Here is a 25,476-nt window from a genome sequence, read left to right as displayed (position 1 = left end):
CACCTAATAATTTTAGATTTTTGATTAAAATCTGATTTTGCCCAATTTTGCTAAAAAAACAAGGTTAACCCCTTACATCTGGAATTTTTCAGAAACATCTGATTTTGCCCAATTTTGCTAAAAAAGCAATGTTAACCCCTTACCATTTAAGATTTTTGATAAAAATCTGATTTTGCCCAATTTTGTTAAAAACAGCAGGGTTAACCCCTTACATCTGGAATTTTTCAGAAAAATCTGATTTTGGCCAATTTTGCTAAGAAAGCAAGGTTAACCCCTTACCATTTAAGATTTTTGATAAAAATCTGATTTTGCCCAATTTTGCTAAAAAAAACAACATTAACCCCTTACATCTGGAATTTTTCAGAAAAATCTGATTTTGCCCAATTTTCTAAAAAAGCAAGGTTAACCCCTTACAATTTTAGATTTTTGATAAAAATCTGATTTTGCCCAATTTTGCTAAAAAAGCAAGGTTAACCCCTAACAATTTAAGATTGTTGATAAAAATCTGATTTTGCCCAATTTTGCTAAAACAGCAAGGTTACCCCCTAACAATTTTAGATTTTTGATAAAGATCTGATTTTGCCCAATTTTGTTAAAAAAGCAAGGTTTACCCCTTACATCTGAAATTTTTCAGAAAAATCTGATTTTGCCCAATTATGCTAAAAAAGAGAGGGTTAACCCCTTACAATTTTAAATTTTGGATAAAAATCTGATTTTGCCCAATTTTGTTAAAACAGCAAGGTTAACCCCTTACATCTGGAATTTTTCAGAAAAATCTGATTTTGCCCAATTTTGTAAAAATAGCAAGGTTAACCCCTTACAATTTTCGATTTTTGATAAAAATCTGATTTTGTCCAATTTTGTTAAAACAGCAAGGTTAACCCCTTACATCTGGAATTTTTCAGAAAAATCTGATTTTGCCCAATTTTGCAAAAATAGCAAGGTTAACCCCTTACAATTTTCGATTTTTGATAAAAATCTGATTTTGCCCAATTTTGTTAAAACAGCAAGGTTAACCCCTTACATCTGGAATTTTCAGAAAAATCTGATTTTGCCAAATTTTGCTAAAAAAGCAAGGTTAACCCCTTACAATTTTAGAGTTTTGATAAAAATTTGATTTTGCCCAATTTTGTTAAAACAGCAAGGTTAACCCCTTACATCTGGTATTTTTCAGCAACATCTGATTTTGCCCAATTTCGCTAAGAAAGCAAGGTTAACCCCTTACAATTTTAGATTTTTGATAAAAATCTGATTTTGCCCAATTTTCCTAAAAAAGCAAGAGTTAACCCCTTACAATTTTAGATTGTTGATAAAAATCTGATTTTGCCCAATTTTGCTAAAACAGCAAGGTTAACCCCTTACAATTTAAGATTGTTGATAAAAATCTGATTTTGCCCAATTTTGCAACAAAAGCAAGGTTAACCCCTTACAATTTTAGATTGTTGATAAAAATCTGATTTTGCCAAATCTTGCTAAAAAAGCAAGGTTAACCCCTTACAATTTTAGATTTTTGATAAAAATCTGATTTTGCCCAATTTTCTAAAAAAGCAAGATTCACCTCTTACAATTTTATATTTTTGATAAAAATCTGATTTTGCCTAATTTTGCTAAAAAAGCAAGGGTTAACCCCTTACAATTTTAGATTTTGGATAAAAATCTGATTTTGCCCAATTTTGCTAAAAAAACAAGGTTAACCCCTTACATCTGGAATTTTTCAGAAAAATCTGATTTTGCCCAATTTTGCTAAAAAAGCAAGGTTAACCCCTTACAATTTAAGATTGTTGATAAAAATCTGATTTTGCCCAATTTTGCAACAAAAGCAAGGTTAACCCCTTACAATTTTAGATTGTTGATAAAAATCTGATTTTGCCCAATTTTGTTAAAACAGCAAGGTTAACCCTTACATCTGGAATTTTTCAGAAACATTTGATTTTGCCCAATTTCGCTAAAAAAAAGCAAGGTTAACCCCTTACAATTTTAGATTTTTGATAAAAATCTGATTTTGCCCAATTTTAAAAAAAAACAAGGTTAACCCTTTACAATTTTAGATTTTTGATAAAAATCAGATTTTGCCCAATTTTAGTTAAAGGGGCAAGGTTAACCCCTTACAATTTTAGATTTTTTATCTGATTTTGCCCAATTTTGCTTAAAATGCAAGGTAAACCCCTTACAATTTGAGGTTTTTCATAAAAATCTGATATTGCCCAGTTTTGCTAAAAATGCAAGGTAAACCCCTTACAATCTGCAATTTTCCAGAAACATCTCATTTTGCCCAATTTTACTAAAAAAGCAAGGTTAATCCCTTACATCTGAATTTTTTTGAGAAACATCTGATTTTGCCCAATTTTGCTGAAATATGCAAGATTCACCCCTTTCATCTGAAATTTTTCAGATACATCTGATTTTGCCAAATTTTGCTAAAAATGCAAGGTTAAACCCTTACAATTTGAAATTTTTCATTAACGTCTAATTTTGCCCAATTTTACTAAAAAAGCAAGGTTAATCCCTCATATCTGAAATTTTTCATAAACATCAGGTTTTTTTTCAAATTTTGCTAAAATATGCACGGTTCACCCCTTACAATTTGAAATTTTTTATTAACATCTAATTTTGCCGCATTTTACTAAAAAGCAAGGTCAATCCCTCACATCTGAAATTTTTCAGACACATCTGATTTTGCCAAATTTTGCTAAAATATGCAAGGTTTACCCCTTACAATTTGAAATTTTTCAGAAACATCTCATTTATGAAAGGTATTTATGAATGGAAATACATACCGTATGTTCTTGTCCGACGTTAAACTGGCTAGGGGCCTGGACGCCTAGCCGGTTTTAGCGAACTTGTTTAAAACTGGCCAAGCAAGTATTCATTCCATTATTTTAAAGTAATCAAAAGTCATAATGTTAACGTGGAAAGGTGTTTTTGTCTGTCTTCCTAACGCTACACTTCCTATAGGCCCCGTAGCAAGTGCACTTTGCACCAAGTTTGGACCCCGCACAATGACACTAGTGGGCGGAGTTATCACAGCAGGAGGGGCAGCCTTAATGTCACTGTCCCCATCCATCACAATCCTGATTCTGGTCAATTTCATACCTGGTAAGAGCTTTGTTTTGTTTTGTCTTGTATGAACATTCTAGAAAAACGTCCATGAACATGAAGAGTTTACAGTGTAGTATATACAGTGTACATACAGTATTAATACTGATATACAGTGTTTACGCGTCGGTGAAGGGCAAAACCTAATATTGATTGAACACAAAGGGAACTTCTAACATTTAAGATTAGAAATTTTAACGTCTGAACTATTTGCATTGCAGACCATCTTTGTTTTAGCTTTCAGGTATACGTATACAAACATTGAAACAAGTTGATCTATTTGTCAATGACATTAATCGGCATAACTAGATACACTAGTAGTAGGTGAGGGGCAAATCATGCCCCGTTTTGGATCAAGTTGTGGATCTGTGAGGGAGTTTGTGGTTCAAGTTGTGGATCTGTGAGGGAGTTTGTGGATAAAGTTGAGGATCTGTGTGGGAGTTTGTAGATCAAATTGAGGGTCTGGAGTGAGGATCACAGGCCGTGATATGAAGTGACTGAAATCGGAAGGATTTTCGCATGCGCAGGAGATTATATTTATAACTTGAGAAACCAATTTTCGGGCATATTGCGCGTGCGCAAGGAGATAGGATTGGTCGGGGATAATAATTTGGGGTATTAAAGGTTGAAAGATTTATTCTAAGCGTTAAAAGAGGTGAACAACCCTAATAAAATCAATCAGGACAGTTCATATGTCCTTCAACTGGAACAACGCAATACTCATAATTATTTTTTTCAACCAGACAATGTAAACAAGGTTAACACATACATATTGAATCACTCCAGATCCTACTTCTTACACTGCCGATACACACTCTTCCTTTTGTTCTGAGAATGTCATCTCCTAAACTTCAGTATAACCGACCGGCATTACAGAATATTTATTAGTTTTGGGGATTTTCCTTTTGTTTTATCTAGGCTTGGGTGTCAGCTTGGTGTTTATCTCCGCAATGCAAATGCTGAGTTTGTACTTCAACAAAAGGTACACTCTTGCTGTTGGAATAGCTTTGGCCGGAATCAGCTCAGGCCAACTGGCTTTCCCCCCATTGATCACACTCTTTATTGATACGTATGGCTGGAAGGGATCCATCCTTATAACAGCGGCAATCACTTTACACATATCTGCCGCGGGGGCACTCATGAGGCCAGTTACTCGCAAGAAGAGGCAAAAGACAGGGACAGAGGAGAAGGCAGAAAAACCAAAGGAGTCTGTCACGAAGGAAAACGATTTGCAACCGGGTGACCAGGTAGACATCGGAGATAATGCAGTCACTGTTGCTAACAGCAATGGTAACTCCTCTGGTGGAATGGATGAGGAGCAAAGTGATGACAAAGACGTTGCCGTCATTATAGCCGACACGGATGAACTCATCAACGATGGCAATGCTCCCCCGATCGAAGATTACACAGGCACTCTAGTTGCAGCAATCGAAGAGGATGGACTTGCTCAAGTAATGGATCCCGATTCAGTTATCTCTGAGAATAAAACAATCACGTTCATTGGATACATAAATCTGCGTTGGTCTCAGGTGAAGCACTTCTTGCTTGAAGAATATGGTCTCAGACGTCTGATACACAACCGAAGGTTTATGCTGATGTTGGTTGCGTATTTCTTTCACGGTTTTGGAAAGCTGAGCATCATTTATATCGTAGCTCGAGCGACCTCTGTCGGTATTGATCTTCACAGGTCCGCTCTTCTGCTGTCTCTGTTTGGTGTTGGAGGCTTGATAGGCCGCGTCGGTCCCGGCTGGTTCATTGATAAGAAATACATCAGTGCCAATATGGCCTATGTATTGGGCTTAGCCGTGTTCTGTGTAACTGTTGCTCTCATGCCCGCGTTTGTCGTCTTCGGGCCTCTGGCAGTCTTAGCCGTTGTGATGGGAGTAGCAGCGGGGACATCAGGTTCTCTGTCACTGGTCGTCATTCGTTCCCTAGTGCAACCTTCTGATGCTTCTGCGGCCCTAGGAGTCATGCTGGTTTTCACTGCAAGTGGGAACCTCACTGGAACCCTAGTTGCAGGTAAAATTCTGGTTCATACACTCTAAAAAGACCTTGGTCAGATTGTCTCGGATTACGGGGTTTTATTTGGCCTAATATCTTTCAGGAACAAAACTGATACTTTTTTGGGTCATTTTGACCTAAAAACCTTGTCAAAAGTTTACACTAAAAAGAAGAAGGCCTAATAGAGCCCAGATTCGGGACAAAACTGATCAGGGTATTTTATTTTTTAGAGTGTACACATAATGAGAGTCATGTGAGTATCACATAAACATTTTCTGTCGCGAACGTTTAAGTATTTTAGGTTTCTGATTTTTAACAATCATTTCTATGTCGTTTCTCAATTTAAAACTTAAAAGGATACAATTTAAAACCTCCTTGCTTTAACGTGTTTTCTTCTCATAAACTTTAGACCCAAGAACAATCAGTAACAATGTTCCGGTCACTCAGTAAAATTGAAAACATGGGTCCTTGAAGAAAATATATCTTCATACGAAGTCCAGATAGTACCCTAACTGGGATAAGAAAAAAGCCGAAAAAATTAAGACGAGAGATAAATTCGAGTAAGTTGTCTTCCACTGCACAGTGACAGAAAACATAAGCTGTCTTTAACTTTAAGTGCCAAAGTGCAGTCATTACAAGTAAATCACAAGTCATTCCCTCCCAAGTCAAAATGACAAACTATTCAAGTAAAATGATGTGTCATGGTTCATCCCCTTTCGTTTGTGAATGATGTTTGCCTTGTGTTTTTACACATATTTGACCAAGGATGGATTTTATTACAACTTTTATTATTATTTGTAAGTTGTAAGTTGCAAATCAGACTTGTGGCATAACATTTTGAGCAGCAATGGGCGACACAATTTCAAATTAAGAGTTTTACGTTGGCTGTTAGTTAGCAGACCGTCTACTGAATTTCTGATGGATTAGACTGAGCAGGATCATGTAGAAGATATCTGTATCTTTCAAAATTAACCAGTATATATATGGACATGTTATGTATTTCTTTCGTTTTATTATTAGGTTTGATCTACGACAACACGAAAAGCTACAACGTTGCATTCTTCACAGGCGCGGCCGTTTTACTGATGGCTACACTACTGGCAACCGTTGTGTACTTTCTGCAGAGGGCCCACACCAAACGACATCTACCTTTGGCCAGGTTTTGGGCAAAGCTCCCGAGAAAAATGAACCTCAAGAATATGTCTAAGTCGGCATCCTACGAGGTCAATGCGAAACTGGGCGATTCACTAAATTGCGAAGTAGGGGTGGTCAATCCCTTATACACTCTTACTGCGTCCGGGGTCCTGGAAAACAACGCTATTACAACAGACAGTGAAGGTGTGAAGGTACACGCTGTGAACCCTTTATTTCAGTCTGTGGAAACTCCAAGTTCAGAGGAAAATACGACTGAGGTGTCGGCAACGGAGTGTGAACCATCTCCCGAGTCGTTACCGAGGGGAGAGTCATGCCCGGAGACCCCGCCAAAAGGGATGGACTGCCTCGCTGTCGATTCGGCAGCAATCGTCTCCATCTCGACAACACCGATAGATGCCACTGTCTGCATTAATCAAGACAAAACGAACTCGGACATACCCCCTGCTGGTTCCGAATCCGGACTGACTTGTTTCAGCGCAAGCATGGACCCTGGAAGTGGATTCGAAAATCCCACCTTTGGTGTAGAAACTACAGATGAGGTGTCACGTGACGACGACGAACAGACAGATAAATACATAAATAAAATTGCAGTATTTGACACCGACCCTAAAATAGAAAAGTGAGGATTCAGAGGGAGGCATATCAGAATCAAATTGATAGATTTCAGTTTTTATCTATTAACCTCAGGGACATGCTGACTACATTTACGACCCCATTATTCAAACCAAACATCTGTCTGCCAAACCAAACATCTGTCTTTATCAACCGTTTAAGACCAGCCACGTGATGGGATCTCGACCAGTAGAAATTGATAACCTGTCTTGGGTATTTATGAATAACACATACAACTGAAACACAAACCGAGTAGAGATTCACAATAAGGTGATACCACGTTCGAACACATTTAATATGAAAAAAAATAAATGCAATCCCTGATATGTCATCTCGACTGTCTACACACCTTGCAAGGTGCGCCCTCATTGCGGGTAGATTTTGTGTGTTCATTACAAAGAACAAACTGTCTACTGCGTATATCACAGAGGAACAAATACCTGTCCTCAGATGCGATGTCAGAAAAAGGGGATATTTAACCATTTTTGTTGACTGGTGTGATGTGGGACATTTTGAACTCCCGAGGGATGCATAGCACCCGAGGCGAAGCCGGGGGTGCTATGCGTCTAAAACGTCATATCCCACATCACAGCAGTCAACAATTGTTTTGTTATACCTCTGTCTTGGATTCTTTTGATTTTGATGTAGAATTCATGAAGACAAATAGCGGTAAACACAGCAATCATGACAATCGAACGTGAACTCACATGCATGTAGCATGCTCGAAACAGCTGATCGTCTGCTAGTTCGCTGCTCCCACTCATTTGTAAAAACATGGTGAAAGTAGCGTGGGTACCGACGATACAAGCATTTCACGCAGTACGTACCGTACGTACAAAGGCATAGCACACTCCCTATGGGATATCATTGACGTGATATCCCATATAGGGGTGTGTTAAATGATTTTTTTTTTAGAAACTTAACACGTGATCGTTCTAGGCCAATGAAAATACAGTATTTAAGACAGAGGTATAACAAATGCCCTTATATAGTTCAGCTTACTGGAAGTCTGTTATCAAAAAAAGACAAGGTGGTATATTACAATAATTAAGCGATGACACTTAAACTATAACCAATGTTTGTTTTATGTCTTGCTTCATAACTCATGGCTAAGTATTGTCAGATTTGAGTGCCCGTTGAACCATTTCTTTTAAGGAGGGGCTGGCCATAATTCACGTATTTACTTGTTTCCGGTTGTAATGGCGCCACTCCGAGCTCTCACGAAATTTGCTCCCATTTCGCAGAGTTTTTAGACAAAAAATACAGAAGAATAAGGTAAAAAAAACATATGAAATGAACAGTTAATTATCAGAATTCATCTGAATTCGCAAGCATTCCTTTTCTTTTCATAATCTTCATCTAAAGGAAAGTAAAGAAAATATATAAATTAGATAAAAAAATTATGGTACGATAATCGTACTGATAAATAGATGTTTTCTTATACACTGTTTATAAAAATAAAGAAAAGAAAATTTCTGATAGGCTACAAGGCTAATTCTGTTAATTAGATTAATTGACTTGTAAGCAAAAATAAAAAAGTATGCAAAGTGCAATAATCTGAATAGTTACTTCACCAAAAACTGTGTTTGTCCACAATGTTTCTCACTAACTCTTTAGCCCTCTTACCGCCCCATAACAGCCTGTCTTTCACCCCTCATTCTGCCCCAAAACGTCCGAGCACACTATAGCTTAATGGTTTCATGGATGACTTAATACAATGTAATACAATCAGGGGCGGATCCAGGATTTTCGCAGGGGGGGGGGGTTCATCAGAAACATTTTGTGAAATGTAGACAGATTTTTTTCTCCGGACACTTGGCCTCCGACAAGGTGGGGGTGAGGGTGGGAATTTTTTTTTTGGGGGGGGGGGGGGCTCGTACCATACTTTCAATGGGGGCGATGTTCAAATTTGACGGTTTTATTAACACTATATTACAAAATAGTTGACAAATACCCCCCTAACCAAACTGGCTCTTTCCGCATTTTGTGCACAGGCGGACATTATAACCAGTATAATTTTTTTGGGTGTCAGATTGGGGGGGGGGTGTTCTGATTATTTTTAAGGAATTTCTATAAAAATATAATTTTGACTGAGCTGGGGGGGGGGTGGCCCCCCTTGGATCCGCGCCTGACAATGTATTACAATTAAATACATATGTTAAATCGCTTATTTATTTGGTTTAAGCCCCATTAATATTGAGTTTTGCCCTTTGTCTTCGTATTTTATAAACACTGTATACTCGGTGCCCTAACTAGGGCTCGCGCGAAGACATTTACAAGTTTTTATACATCTCCTCTGCCGCAAATTCTTTCTTATATCTGAAGGATATTTATAAACAGGTTCACAGTTTAAACATAATTTCCATTCCCTTTTCATTGACACTCATCTCCTGGAAAAACAATAAAGGAAAACAGCTTTTTGCATAAAGAGAGGCTTATTTGAAATATATAGCACCGGGGCCGAGAAAAGTTGTGATGTTGTTCATGGCAAGCGATGTCTAATGTCTGTCTATGCAGAAAATTCCTCAAGTCGGTCTTATTAACCCTAACTCCATAGGGGGTGTGCAAAATCATATTGAACTTGGAGGATTCGGGACTGTTAGGGTTTTAATAGACTGATCCATTAAGCCCCGCCCACTACCGCAGTGGGCAATAACCACTAATCTCTATCATTCTGACTGGATAACACCCTCTTTTACATGCGCGTGCATAAGACATTCTGGTAGACTGAAACTGGAGCACGGGGCACGGTTCCATCGCTGGTAATGCACACCGTGCACATACATACACATATACAGCACAGCGGGGAGCCAGGAAAGATAAGTTTTGTAGTCACGTATTGGTCGACTGATACGTAAAATACGTAACATTAAATGTTACGTAATTTATGTATCAGTCGACTAATGGTCCTCGCCCGAGATAACAGGCTTTTGTTAATTACTTTACAATGTATTTCTGTGCATGTATATACAAGATTGGATTTTTGTTTTTGTTTTGTTAATGTATTACTTTAAGTGTATTTCAGAAATTGTTTACGGGGAAATTGCATTAGAATATATTTTTTCATAGAATTTGCGCTATGCAACTTAAAAAAATATTATATTTACTAGTGACCATTAGCTCACTTTGACTAGACGTTTGTTCAATGTTAATAAGTGCACAAGCGTACGTTGCGTCACAAATCTTCCACTCGTCGACTATTGGTCCCTTATCGAATTGTTCACTGCTGTGATTGGTCAAATCATCAAGGGGCGGGGCATAACGGGTCGGTCTATTCATAACAGTGGGTGTTTGACAAAGAGCTATATTTCGACGGTATTTGACAATAATTCTGGTCGTTCTTGATATGTAATCCAAATTCCTGATATTTACGATGCCAACTGTATCACATGTTTAACCCTAAAAGGGCCGGGAGCGGAATCCGCCCCCTCGGCTTTTTCCGCGATAGCCTTAAAAAAATTGTTTTCGCGACTGAGCTGTTATGACTTTTTAGCCTCGAGCCTTGCGCATTTTTTGACTCCAAAATATAAAAATCGGACCAGGGGTTGTCGCGCAGCGAAAAAATTTCCGGCGCTAAGCGCCGTCAAAACTGAATTTTCCCATGTACGTCGTGTACACAGACCAGAATTACCATTCATACATATGAATAATTAATTAGCCATAATTCCAAAACCCTTTGACCTATAGTCATGAAATTTCTTGGGTATATTAATGAAGAGTAGTTCTATGCATGTACCGAGTTTCAAAATTTTTCGTCACTCAATGGCCAAGATCCTACGGGGAGGGGGGGGGGGCTGAATCCGCCCCCCGGCTGAGAGATGGTCAAAATAACCCGGCCCTTTTAGAGTTAAAATGGATACGTAAATAATTATGTACACATTGACGGCATTACAGAGGCACCTGCAACGGAGCTGACTGTGTACAACTTCCACACATCACTGGGCAGTTTTTGCGGATGACGGATACGCGATCACACAGATTGGCCACTTTGTTGCTACACCAACGAGAGACGTCAATGCAAGGTGCTGTCCAAGAAATATACAAAAAAAATTTTTTAATAGTGTAACAAATCCCTGCCTAACTGGTTAAGAGCAACTTATGTACAGCTGATTCTTTTAAAGTGCTATGTCCGGAAGGTTTAGTTTACCTGAGCAATCTGGTGGTCTGTACCCAACTGGGCATGTGCAGCTACACGTCACAGGATCCAGAGTTCCTCCGTTTAAACAAGACAGGTTACACTCTACAAATTAAAACGTAAAACACGAAGCTGTAAGAAATGACCCAAAAAGGAAATGAATTACATATGACAAACAGCATTCAGCCCAATAGTAGTTCGCTCACTCATTACACCCTTTCGTAGCAGGTGCTATATGAAGCTGCTGATCCAGCAATTTACCCTTGTTAACTGCTCCAAAAAGCACTCGAAAAATAAGTTGTTTTAATACAGTTGATATCAGTGGTTCTCAATAGAGAAAGCATAAAAATAATTCAAATATCTTTCACCTTACTCAAACTTCCAAGGGAAAGCAACAAAACTATGCAAAATGTCGGGACTTAGATACATGCCTTCATTATAACGTATTAGTTAATTCCATGATTCCATGGTAACAGATCATACCTTCACATGTAAGTCCACTCCAAGGGAAGGGGCAGTAGCATCGACACATACCGTACTGCAACTCATAACCAGGAACCTTGGAGTACGTGCCATTGTTTTCACAATTGCCTTCAAACGGATCACAAGCTGTATTCACCAAGTACAAAGGGAATCAATACATTGACATTTCTAGATGCTTTGAAACATGATCTACGAAGAATGGTTCAAGAATTTGAATGAAACAAGACTAGGCAAGCTGAGTAAAGCTGGTCCCAGTGAGCACATTTATATTCAAAATAGCTTAATATTCGTACAATAAGCTGTAGTGTTAAGGTGATGGAAATGGAAGTCGACTTTTGTCGTTCGCACGAAGACTTGACTTATTTCCTACATATGTATCATTAAAGTACATAAACATGCAGCGCCAGTCTAATAAGCCACTTGCGTGTTAAATTTGAATAAAATCTGGATCGCTGACTTAATACAATGCTTTGCACGTTTTAACCTAGCATTCTCCCGACCAAAGAGACTGTTACTATATCACGTGATTCGGGGCAAGCTTTATGCTAGCAACCCCCAGCTCCGGCATGGTCTGGTGTCTTTGTGCCATTCTCACCCATTGTGAATGATGTATTGGTGCTGAGCGTCTCTTACGTAACTATGCAAGAGCTTGCCCCGAATCATGTGATTAGCAACAGTGTCTTTGGTCTGGAGAATTCACAGTTAAAATGTGCCAAGCATTCTGAGCAAGTCATTGTACCAGACGTTTTTCAAATGTAAATCCCAAAGGGTATAGGTTACACGCAAATGGCTTATTTAACTGTGACAGATAGGCCTAGTTAGTGAGCTAGGTAACTAGGCTAATTCACAAGGTAATAATAATAATAGTGATAATAATAATGCTGGAGTCTTATAAAGCGCATGTATCTTCCAACAATTGGGTACTCAAAGCGCTGGACAGTATGTCTATTATTAAAGAAAGGTAAATAAAGTTTTTGAGAAAGTGAGACCCGTTGTATAGCACCTTATAATGGTTTACAAGGTGCTGCGGCGCATATTGTGGCCACTGCCAGAAACACAGGGACAAAACCCTTCTCTTAGCGATAAGTGTTACTGTGTTCTTTTACGTGCATTACACAACACACGGGACCTACGGCTTTACGTCCCATCCGGACGATTCAATTACGGTAAAGTGCCTTGCTCAAGAGCACAAGCACCATGTTCCCACAGTAGGTTACTGGTCTAATAAATAAATGAAAGACAGTCAGTGACATAGGTAACTTTATAGCCTAATTCACATTTGACAGTCTCATATATAGTCTCATTCCCAAATGAGTCAGTCGTTGAGCTAGGTGACACAAGTGACAGTCAGTCAGTCAGTGAGATAGGTAACCAGTCTAATTCACAAGTGACAGTCAGCCATGGTCCAGTGGTCACTGTGTTTGACTCGTGTACGAAGTTGCGTGGTTACGAACCGTACCGGGAACATGGTGTTTGTGTCCTTAATAACCAATTGAGCGCTGATATCGGCCGCCACGTGGTCCCATGGCCTGATGAACGGGGTAATAATTGTAAAGCGCTTTGAAATCGACGATGGAAAGTGCTATATATGCACAATTATTTTATTATTAGTCTGTCAGTGAAAAAAGGAACCAATCTAACTTACAATCGACAGAAAAAATAGCGACAATCCTAAGCAAGTGTAATTCACAAGTGAAAGTCAATTCCCAGTCTTTACTCCAAAAATGCAGGCCTTTGTCCAACATTTTTGTCCTGTTCCCATGAAAGATGTACCAAGTAAATACATACCACATTCAAAGCAGTATCTTGGGCAGAAATCTGCATCAATAACTCGTGGAGGGGCCTCGTATTCCGTCCAGCATCTTGTATCATTCGCGAAACATTGCTCTGCCAAAATTAAAACTAATTATTAGATATTCATAAATACCTTTAACAATTGTCCCATTCCTATTGGTCTAGAGCTCGTCACGTGGCCGGTCTTGAACGGATGATAAAGACCGGCTGTCTGGTCTCAAACCCTTTTTCCAGTGTCACTAACATTTGGACTCCTTTTACCGTCTTATTGTTGAATGTTCACAATCCTCACGTAGGCATGCGCAATACTAACAATGAGGTAGAATTTCATAGTCCTAAATTCACAATACACTGGCACAGCTGCGTTGTGCGCCACACCGCGCAGTACGTTGAACGTAATTCAGGTAATTATCAGCATCCAGACTCCAACCTGTCTTAAAACAGAGTGTTTAAAACCTCTGAAGCACACATTTATTCCATTAATATTGCATTTCTGTTCCAGTTTGCAGCCGGATGATAATACTCAAATTCGATGTAGAATCTTATAAATCTCGGGTCAGATTCAACTCGGAATCCAGTTCGGATTTGACCCGAAATTTTTCTGGGTGAAAATGAGAATTTGTTGTAAAACTGACTCAGAAAAGGGTCATTTGACTCAGGAAAGTGTTAGGTCAAAATTATCTGGATTTTGGTCGAATCTGAGCTGGGACCTTTAAGAGTGTTCAGTCCATTTACACCATTCGAGATTATCAAATTAATTAAAACATAGATGAACTCAACTATTATCAATTATCACATAGAGGCTAAAATGATATTGTCATTCTGGATTTTATATTTTGTTTGTTTTAAATAAACAGTGTTACCGTCACAAGTGTCGCCTCTATAGCCAGATGCACAGTAGCAGTCGCAAGTGTCTTGGTCAAGGAGTCCGCCGGAATTGCAGATGGACCCCATGTTACACGCTGAGAGCATGGAATAATAACGAAACAAATGGAACGTGACTGAGAGTTGTATTCATGTACTTCAACAAGCATTCAATATTTCTTCACGGCCCTTGTCCTGGTCGATCAAGCCATTCTAAAGAGGTATGATGTATCTAAGCGCAGAAACACCAGTCCAAATCCAGCGGATAAGTGCATATTCAGTGTCGTTTCTGAGTGAACGTACACTGCAAAACTGCAGTGTTAAATTTACACTGTTGGTATCTATATAGGACCATCTGGTGTTAAATTTTACTGGTGTTGTCCTATATCGACACCGAATGGTGTTAAATTAACACCACAGTTTTTGCAGGGTATACACCGCAATGCTTTATTTGAGATAGCGTACCATCTCTGAATGTGCCTGTGGTGGCCTCGGTGGATAGTGTTCAAAATGGCAGCCAATTTTGAAAGATTAACCTACAGAACTCGGAAACAATGAGGCAGAATCTTTCTTCCGGTGTCTTCGGGTTATCAGACTCTGACAGCACTTGAAAGCAATTTATTACAGTAAGATAAAATGGCCTCCCTGGATTGAAAAATGGCCTCAATATCAACCCACCATTGGCCACGGGATCGACATCTCAATTTTCAAGCTTTGGTATGTAGGACATCCGTGGCAAAACTAAAGTTTTTACAACAAAGTGCACCAAATGATGAAACAAATTTCAGCTAGAATAGTGTCAGCTGTTTGCACTGTCCGATCGATTCCATACAGTCATGCATAATGGTGGGCGCCTTTTGCAGTCTCTCGCCTTAATTATCCTGTCTTTAATTTGGAACTTCCAGCTCACTGGCATAAATTAAGACATTGTCTTATATCAAACACGCAAATTAATTGAATTATTTCTCAACGATTGCCTCTTATGAAGTAGAGACATATGCAGTGCAAATTGACAAAATCGCTAAATCTTACCGTCATATAAACAGTTTCTACCGTCATTCATAAGGAGGTAGTTGCTCATGCAGGAACAGTTGTATGCGCCCACTGTATTGGTACAATTATGCTCACACAAATCAGTTCCATTCAGGCATTCGTTTATATCTGAAGGAATAAAGTAGAATCAACAGTGAAAGGGAAACGGCTGTAAACAGTGTAAGTACAATACCTTCTGGTTTTCTCAAAAACGTTTGATAAATTATAGGATATTTTTTACACAACTAAACAGGGTATCTGAAACATTTTTCCCAGTACCAACGATTCACACAAGGATTTTGATATTATCATAATGCAGTTGGCGATAGTTTGGAGCGAATGATTTTTGAGAACATGGGGCGCTGTTACGACGCCATTTTGGCAGAAGAAATAGACATGAATACCTGGTTATAGACGTAAGTTTACATTGTTACAATGTTAAATTTTAAGATTGAAGCTGCAAAATTGTTGCGTAGTTGCTGCGCCCTGATTCGCTAAAAACAAATATGGTCTATTCTGAATTGGAGACCATCAATTCTCCAATAAAAGATTCGTTGACATTATTTGTGCTCATACGTTCTGTCATTCAGGCAAGACGCATACATTTCATCACTAACCTTCACAGCTGCTGCTGCTGTAATTATAATAGAATCCGTTCGTATCACATTCACAAGTGCAACTCGGTAAGTCTAGTACAGCTCCTCCGCCACACGTTCTATCACACATTGTCGAGGGTGATGTCATTGGCTCAGATGTGGTCGCTTGCCTCGTGGTCGACTGATTAGTGGTTAATAGTGTTGCTAAAGGTATAACAGTGGTCGGTTGCGTCGTGGTTGATTGAATTGTGGTTAGAAGAGTTGTCAGTGCAGTGGTAAATTGTGTTGTTAAAGGCTCAGCTGTGGTTAATTGCTTCGTGGTAGACTGATTAGTGGTAACTTGAGTTGTCAGTGCCTCAGCTGTAGTTGGTTGCTCAGAGGTCAACTCCGCAGTGGTAAATTGTGTTGTTAAGGGCTCAGCTGTGGTTGATTGCTTCGTGGTAGACTGATTAGCGGTAATTTGAGTTGTCAATGCCTCAGCTGTAGTTGGTTGCTCTGAAGTCGACTCAGCAGTGGTAAATTGTGTTGTTAAAGGCTCCACTGTGGTTGATTGCTCCGTGGTAGACTGATTAGTGGTAACTTGAGTTGTCAGTGCCTCAGCTGTAGTTGGTTGCTCAGCTGTAGTTGGTTGCTCAGCTGTAGTTGGTTGCTCAGAAGTCGACTCTGCAGTAGTAAACTGTGTTGTTAAAGGTTCAACTGTGGTTGATTGCTTCGTAGTAGACTGATTAGTGGTAATTTGAGTTGTCAATGCCTCAGCTGTAGTTGGTTGCTCTGAAGTCGACTCAGCAGTGGTAAACTGTGTTGTTAAAGGCTCCACTGTGGTTGATTGCTCCGTGGTAGACTGATTAGTGGTAACTTGAGTTGTCAGTGCCTCAGCTGTACTTGGTTGCTCAGCTGTAGTTGGTTGCTCAGAAGTCGACTCGGCAGTAGTAAACTGTGTTGTTAAAGGTTCAACTGTGGTTGATTGCTTCGTAGTAGACTGATTAGCGGTAATTTGAGTTGTCAATGCCTCAGCTGTTGTTGGTTGCTCTGAAGTCGACTCAGCAGTGGTAAATTGTGTTGTTAAAGGCTCCACTGTGGTTGATTGCTCCGTGGTAGACTGATTAGTGGTTACTTGAGTTGTCAGTGCCTCAACTGTAGTTGGTTGCTCAGCTGTAGTTGGTTGCTCTGAAGTCGACTCAGCAGTGGTAAATTGTGTTGTTAAAGGCTCAGCTGTGGTTGGTTGCTCCGTGGTAGACTGATTAGTGGTTACTTGAGTTGTCAGTGCCTCAGCTGTAGTTGGTTGTTCAACTGTAGTTGGCTGCTCAGAGGACGACTCGGCAGTGGTAAGTTGTGTTGTTAAAGTCTCAGCTGTGGTTGATTGCTTCATTGTAGACTGATTAGCGGTAACTTGAGTTGTCAGTGCCTGAGCTGTAGTTGGTTGTTCAGAGGTCGACTCGGCAGTAGTAAATTGTGTTGTTAAAGGTTCAACTGTGCTTGATTGCTTTGTAGTAGACTGATTAGTGGTAACTTGAGTTGTCAGTGCCTCAGCTGTAGTTGGTTGCTCAGAGGTCGACTCGGCAGTAGTAAACTGTGTTGTTAAAGGTTCAACTGTGCTTGATTGCTTCGTAGTAGACTGATTAGTTGTTACTTGAGTTGTCAATGCCTCAGCTGTAGTTGGTTGCTCAGCTGTAGTTGGTTGCTCAGAGGTCGACTCGGCAGTGGTAAGCTGTGTTGTTAAAGGCTCAGCTGTGGTTGATTGCTTCGTTGTAGACTGATTAGCGGTAATTTGAGTTGTCAATGCCTCAGCTGTAGTTGGTTGCTCTGAGGTCGACTCTGCAGTTGTAAACTGTGTTGTTAAAGGCTCAGCTGTGGTTGATTGCTCCGTGGTAGACTGATTAGTGGTAACTTGAGTTGTCAGTGCCTCAACTGTAGTTGGTTGCTCAGCTGTAGTTGGTTGCTCAGAAGTCGACTCTGCAGTAGTAAACTGTGTTGTTAAAGGCTCAGCTGTGGTTGATTGCTCCGTGGTAGACTGATTAGTGGTAACTTGAGTTGTCAGTGCCCCAGCTGTAGTTGGTTGCTCAGCTGTAGTTGGTTGCTCAGAGGTCGACTCGGCAGTGGTAAGTTGTGTTGTTAAAGGTTCAACTGTGGTTGATTGCTTCGTAGTAGACTGATTAGTGGTAACTTGAGTGGTCAATGCCTCAGCTGTAGTTGGTTGCTCTGAGGTTGACTCAGCAGTGGTGAATTGTGTTGTTAAAGGCTCAGCTGTGGTTTTGGTTGATTGCTTCGTGGTTGACTGAGTAGTGGTATCTTGAGCTTTCAATGCCTCAGCTGTAGTTGGTTGCTCAGCTGTAATTGGTTGCTCAGAGGTCGACTTGGCAGAGGTAAACTGTGTTGTTAAAGGCTCAGCTGTGGTTAATTGCTCCGGGGTAGACTGATTAGTGGTTACTTGATTTGTCAGTGCCTCAGCTGTGGTTGGTTCCTCAGCTGTAGTTGGTTCCTCAGCCGTACTTTTTTGCTCTGTTAGGACTGAATATGTTGGTGTCGGTTCCCCTCTATTTAATTGAGTAGTAGTTGGTTCAATTGTTGTGGACGCTTTTCTACTCTTAGTTGCCGAGGCTTGCGTTGAAATGATTTCAGAGGGGCTAAAGAGAGTGGTAAAATCTGTTGTAGTTCTTAGAGTTTCATCTTTATTTGCCGTACCTGTTGCTGGTGTAGTGGGCACATCATCAAGTATCCTAAAGATGTCCTCAAACGACTCGCACGTATAACCGTCATCATTGAGAAAGTATCCAGAGACGCAAATGCAATTGTAGGAACCCAATGTGTTGGTACAGTTGTGTTCACATCCCGGGGAAGACTGGCATTCATCAACATCTGTACAAGGATAAAGATATTTAAAGTAACTTCGATGTAGATTTACTGTAAAGTCCTTGACAAATACATGGATATTCTCCCCTTGATTACATCTATAGTCGGAATCTGTATTTTTTTAACTCCCGATTCCTTCCACACTAAAGCACGTCAAAAGATTTTGAAATCAATCAACGTTCTTTTAAATCATCAATGGTTTCCGTGACACTTTGTAACGGCTACGTTTACATCTATCAAAGTCGCAGAGAACTGTTGTATAAAATAGGACATCCCCATAAAAATGTTTTCATGACTTCGTTATGTTTAGAATATTGTAACCAACTAATCTCGTTTATTCGTTCATTTTCTTTTTAAATATTCTGTCAGATTTATTATCTCCGCAGATTCCAGAGCTGGTGATCACAATTTATTGTATTATGATGGACTTTATCACTTTCCAATGTTCCCTTGACATGTAATGATAATCCTTTAATAGTGGTAATGCCATTTGAATAGACCAAACAGGAGTTGTGTTGCATAAATTAATCCACAGATGACGTTTTTGAAAAAAGGCAAATGTATTTTGGGGTCACCCTGTACGTAAGAGTCTGGAGAATATTTGCCAAAAGAAAGACAGGACGATATTTTGTGGCAAAAACGAATTGGGTGGGGCTGTGACACCCCTACATCCTCTCTAGCGACGCCTCTGTTTTGTCTCTTTGCCATAACAGATTGATCACATACAATCCTGCGCTGAATATAACTGCTCCTCAGTCTTTTTGCTAAATTAAACGTAAGTAACCGCCAGTGTTTCCCTATTACCAAAATCTGTAACAGCTGCTCTGGTTATCATTTTAAGACTCATGGTTTATACGCGGAAGATCAGCATGTTTCATATGAAATACTTTGCCAACTTGCCTTCACATTCGCCAGATGTGTCGTTTGTTTGGTAACCAGACGGGCAGAAGCACTGACACAAGTCCACATCTAGATAGTGATTTCCTCCACAAGTTGTAATACATTCTGCAGTCAATAAATAAGATATACGTTTCAGTAAAATATAGCCATTATTTTAGCAAACTGAAGCGAAGTTGCCCTCAATCTCAGTCTAGTCAATAAGAAAATAGAACCATCCTTTTATGTTATCTTGGGGAGTGTGGCCTAGTGGTTAGGGTTCGTGACCCATGATCAGAGGGTCAGTGGTTTGAATGCAGCTGCTGGTCAAATGATGTGTTCTTGGCTATAAAGCCTCTTCACTCTCACTTGCCTCTCTCCACCCAGGAGAATAAATGGGTACCTGTATTAGCTGGGGAGTAACCTGCAATGGACTAGCATCCCATCCAGGGGAGCAGACTCAGTCGTTTCATGCTCCTGAAACAGGACATAAACGACGGCCTGATATGGGCCACATTGGCTCGTGACGGACTTTTCGGGTTTTTTAAATTTATATTATCTCAAACTTTTATGAGATCATCGCTGCGAACAAGCGCAATTCGTTCTGTACACCTCTTGACTTTGTCAACGACTGGAACACCGTTCCTCAACCTCCAGACATATATCAAGATGAAGCTTTAACGTGAACAGTTAAACCCTAACCCTTATACGTAATTCTTAACCCTTAATATGAACAGTCGTATCATTTTTTTTCTCTGAAACTTAAGAAACTTAAAATCGAGTTTTGTTGCATTTGGTCTTATTCACTCACCTTCACAACTATTCCCAACCCAGTTGTCAGTGCAGTTGCATTTACATGTTGTTTCGTTCATAGCTCCATTCCCGTTGCAAAGCGGATGCAACGCGCATCTGCAGTTCGGATTCTGTAGGTCACACTCACTGCTGCAGAGTCCGTCCTCACACCAGCCGGAACCAGACTCACATTGCGTGCAGGTGTCGTTACCCGTACCATTCGTGTATGGACTCAGAGATTCATCGGTGAAGTACCCACTTGAATACAGAAAGAAGAAGTAATCAAAGAATATTATTTTGTGAAAGCTGCGAATTTTATCGTGCGATAACGTGCTTGACCTTCAGCGTGACCTTTACAAAGGTTGGACTATATATAGCTACCGGGCTAATATTGTATGTCCGTCTGACTGATGGTCATTTTTGAAAATGTTTGGTTTTGCAGATACTCCTAAGCCTTGGCCTGATCCCCTACGAGTTTCATTTAATTCCAGTCACTCATCACTACACAATTATCAATTGATCACAACAACATTTTGTTGGCACTGTGACCAAATTCCTTGCCTCATTCAATTTCAGTACTGCGTTGAGTAAACTGTGTAAAATCCTCCATGTTGTGAAAAGGGCTGCAGTTGGGATTGGAACCATTAGCCTGGCTATCAGTTATCATGGAAATGCTCAAGGGCAAATAATTCCAATCCCAAACCACATCAGCCTTTTTCACAACATGCAGGATTTTACACAGCTTACATAACCCAGCACTGGAATTGATTAAGGTATGGAACTTGGTCAGTGTCCAATAATGTTGTTGTGATCAATTAAAAATTGTGCAGTGATGTGTGACTGAAATTAAATGAAACTCATAGGGGTTGAGGCCAAGGCTTAGGAGTATCTGCACAACCAACAATTTTTAAAATTGACCTCATGGTTTTGTAGACATATTAAGAACAGTCGGACCGACACTTTTTTTGGGACATACTTTATTAAGTGGGGAAAATGACAAAATGGCAGTAGCTACGATTGAAATAAGAAACATACAATTTAATATTTGTACTATTATATTAATACTCAAATATTTAAAAAAAAATGAGGTATTTCTTAACTGTTTCTTTCTTATATATACTTACATGTTCTCAAAGTTACACTTCCAGTACAGCTTGTCATACTCCATAACTCCAGTAAACGAATTCCACAGGAATTCACAAAAGTGCGGTGCACATCCAACTGACCTCATTGAAGACCAAGCGAGCTAAAAAAAAAAAGGGAAACCGCAGAGTCATTTTAACAGCTCATCTCAACACAGAATCAACCTATTTGACAAAAGGTTTTTTTGGTTTACTTTTAAAATTTTGTTTTGTCCAATCATCGATGAACTCAGAATCGTGTGAATCGAAAGATGAGAAACCTTGGTCTTAACCATCACGAAGAAATGATGGTAATTCCTCTTTTCTTGAAAATGAGAGCATACTAGGGGCAGTGATTTCACTGGATGCTTGATCCCATTATTTACGTACAACCAAGTAAGATATTTCATGATATTTTGACAGTTTCATTTTTGAATGTTTGCAAATGGTGTCCCTTATTTTTAACGTTATCGGGTGAATTACCTGAAAGTGTTATGTTATACCTATGTCTTGAATACTAAATTTGGCTTAGCACAGTCACGTGTTCAGTGGGATGTCACGTATGTGATATACCACAGGGAGTGTGCTTTGACTTTGTGAGTACGCTACGTACGGTGTGACACGCTTGTATGGTTGGTACCGACGCTATTTTCACCACATTTTAACACATGAGTGGAAGCAGCGAACTAGCAGACTATCAGCTGTTTCGAGCACGCGACATGTAAGTGAGTTGACGTTCGATTATCATGATTATTGTGCTTACTGCTATTTGTGGTCGTGATTTTTACATCAAAATCCTAAGAATCCAAGACATAGGTATAACTAGGGGCGCATAGATTGCCTTGGGTGCTATGTGCCCCTCTGTTGTTCAAAACGTCATATCCAACATCACACCAGTTAACAATTGTTAAATATAGACCTACCAGTTTGTACATCTGACAAATGATGGGGAGATCTGGTCTCTGGCAGGACTTGTCGTGGTAGTCGTAGTACTCGCCAAAAGTGTACCATTCCTCTAAGGTCTCGTTCAGCTGCGCATCTGCCTCCGAGTAGCTCGTTAGTTGGATCCAACTCTCGCTGTTAGGCAGTGAGATCTCGTAGATGCAGGATTCCAGGACAGTGGAAGCTTGGTCGGATAGCTCAGAACTCCACAACTGATGGTACACCATAACAATAATAATTTATGTGACTAAAAGGTCATCGATTCGTGGAGTTAAAGATCGTAGGATCATTTGATTTTTTGTAACTTTTTGACTCCCCCCAAAAAAATTAAGGTGTGAGACGTGATGGGTATTTTTTCTATATTCCTGCTCTACTACAGTAGTTGTACCCATGTATCCCAATTCAGCTTCCAAATCAATTTCAATCTCAAGATATGGGTCCTTAAAGTCAGCGATTTATTCTATGGGCCAGTCAGTTTCTCCTTTTTTTGGCCAATTTCATTGAACTTTGTGCTACCGTAACACCTCAACGGAAAGCAATGTGAATTTTGCTTTTGACCTTATCTATAGAACAACTAACAGAATCTTTCCACCAAGTTTGAACAAAATCTGTGACATATGGTGCCCTGGCCCGTTGAATTGGCACGGAATGATCCGTTTTGGTTTGTTTTGAAAGATCACAAGGGCTTTAAAACATTACTCGGATACCATTGGAACATGAACAGTACATCAATTAAGTAAAGGGTACGGATGTGTTCATATCGAAAAAAACCACTTTGTCGCTTCAAAGGTTGTTTTTACAAATAAAAACATTTTTGTTTCAAAAGTCGTCTACTACTTCCCATCTCCATTTCTTAGGGATATTGGGTTGCCCCATAGCTTACTTTCCCCATTAAATACAGTTAAATCGGCAATAGAAAGGGTTCAGCAACTCAGGCCAAAGTAAAACCTTTTTTAAGCCGAAAATGGAATAATTATTATGAAACCGATAATGGAGTAAACTGTTAAGAAATAAATTTTGCAATAGACCTTATGCGTAGCGGCCATATTGGAGGGCATCTTTAGTTATTGTAATAAAGTAACAATGAATGCAGAAAAGGGTCATCCCACGCATATCGCAGCAAAACAAAGGAAGACCTTTTACGCATGTAATTAAAAAGGATCACTGTCGGCCATTTTCTGTTTGATTCAATAACAACTGTACAAAAAGTCATGTACATGTATCATTTTAAACGACCTGAAACCACTAGTTTCATTTTTTAGTTTGTTGGTATTTCACCTTTTTGAAACAATATACATGTGTGGTATCCAGACGCCACTTCTTTGATTGTGCACCAAGTCTGTGCACCAAGTCTGTACAGAATCGAGTGCCTTTTCAGTATTTAAAGTATTTCCTAACAAAATTGGAAATGTTGCATGTCTTTTCAACATTTTGCAATGACTAATCTTCATTGAGATATTTTATGTGATGAAAATAAGTTGCGTCATGATGCAACATTCTTTCCCAATTTTTACACAATCCACAAGACTGGACTGAAACTTTCGTTGGCAACTCACCACTTTGTTCATGTCCGTATTGGGCGGATCCACCTGCCTCCTTCCCGTGTTTAACACATCCAGTAGCGTGGTCTGATCAGACTCATCCAGCGTTACGGGTCCATACGGTATCTCGGGCGATTCAGTGGGCTGTTCGTCATCCAGAGTGGAGAAACGAACATTGGATACATTTATTGCCAGAAGCACGGTACTACCAATGACTACGAGCAGAATTAATGCAAAAGTCTTGAGAAGTGAGACAGACATTTTGCCCTTTTTGTCATCTAACTTGCCTCGGCATCCAAAGTCACGTTACGTGCATTTTCGAACGATTGCAATACATGGAAGACCGAATGCGTGAGACTGATGTACGCTTGAGCAATACATTGTGCTAACTACAAGGGCAGGAATGTGGGTCTGGATAATCCAGAGTGTCTTGAAGGTTTGCCAGGATCTGACACAAATATTTCCCATTACTTCTTTTGTTTGCCTTGCCTTGCAAGGCACTGTACCCAGTCTCCAACACTATGGCCGTTTTATTGTCTTGTTCCAACATTAGGAAAGATGTTCAATGACCACGACTCTGTTATTTATTTGTTTATTTATTTATTACATTTCTTTATCACGGGTATGCTAAAAAACACAAATTAAAACTGGTTTTCATTAAGGCCCTGCATACATTTAAAATGATTACATACAAATACAAATACACTCAAATACAAATACAATACAATCAAAGTACCACAATACAACAAAATATATTTAAGATAGTATAACAATTATTCAACATCGCTAAACAGGCGTAAAGCCTGAGGTAAAGTGAACACAGAGAATGTGTATACATTTGTGCAATCTATTAATAAGGCAAGGCTGCCGGAAAACAAATGATACATATACTATCGGCGAATAAAATGGTATAGAATTAGTATAATTTAATATATGACTTTCTTATGAGTGAATCTGATGTTGATTATGAAATAACTGCAAGTCTTTGTTTCATGTCATGCATTACAAAGTTCTATTAGCTGTATATACAAGGTAGGCCTATCATTCAAATAATAGTTTGCACTTGGTTTGAAGATGAGACATGATCAATTTTTCCCCACAATCTTAACCCCGAAATCTTGTTTTGAGGGAAATTTAAACTGATCCGATTCACTTCGGGTAAAGGAATCAACGGTATTTTTTTCATTATCCTGATAGTTCTTCAACAAATCATGAATGTTTTTTGCAGCAGGGCCGTTTCCAACCGTTTAAAGCCGATGACATTCATTTTACTTGGGAGGCAACAATCAAATAATATTGTGCCATCAAAGCTGATCACGTACTGTCAATCCAGTCCATCCCTAATTACCGGGAGTTCAACCCCACCCTACGGTCTACGGAGGTCCAGGCCCCGCCCCCAGCCAGCGTACAAGCGCTGCCGCTACTTTTACAATGAATGCACTTAGAGGTCTACTCATGCGTATTCCTGTTGAACAAAAGCACACACCTCAAAGATGGCTGAAATGCAAACGGTCTATTCTGAATGAACAGGACCAGAACTCCAAACGTACGTATTAACAGAACAAATTAACAGTGTCCGAAGTCTC

At 39.5% G+C, this 25,476-nt stretch overlaps 1 protein-coding gene across 3 annotated transcripts; it reads right to left on the bottom strand.

Moving 5' to 3' along the window:
- Positions 1-10,655: 10,655 nt before the first annotated feature.
- LOC119739395 (cell wall protein DAN4-like) lies at positions 10,656-24,285 on the bottom strand. 3 transcript variants are annotated; one of them, XM_038214335.1, is made up of 13 exons: positions 23,906-24,285; positions 22,331-22,561; positions 21,411-21,532; positions 20,306-20,544; positions 19,519-19,623; positions 16,520-18,624; positions 15,790-16,381; positions 15,173-15,301; positions 14,140-14,238; positions 13,271-13,369; positions 11,483-11,608; positions 11,012-11,104; positions 10,656-10,889 (listed from the first exon to the last, which is right to left on the bottom strand). In XM_038214335.1, the coding sequence occupies exons 1-13, from the start codon at positions 24,149-24,151 to the stop codon at positions 10,753-10,755; spliced, it is 4,323 nt and encodes a 1,440-aa protein (XP_038070263.1). In that variant the 5' UTR covers positions 24,152-24,285; the 3' UTR covers positions 10,656-10,752. The 3 variants fall into 3 exon arrangements, with proteins under 3 accessions (XP_038070263.1, XP_038070262.1, XP_038070261.1); XM_038214334.1 differs by having other exon boundaries at positions 10,657-10,889; positions 15,790-16,141; positions 16,244-18,624; XM_038214333.1 differs by having other exon boundaries at positions 10,657-10,889; positions 15,790-18,624.
- Positions 24,286-25,476: the final 1,191 nt, after the last annotated feature.

This window comes from Patiria miniata, unplaced genomic scaffold (assembly GCF_015706575.1).
Source record: "Patiria miniata isolate m_02_andy unplaced genomic scaffold, ASM1570657v1 HiC_scaffold_30, whole genome shotgun sequence".
NCBI lineage: Eukaryota > Metazoa > Echinodermata > Asteroidea > Valvatida > Asterinidae > Patiria > Patiria miniata.
The sequence above is the reverse complement of the archived record's forward strand: the minus strand, read 5'-3'. Positions and strand labels throughout refer to the sequence as shown.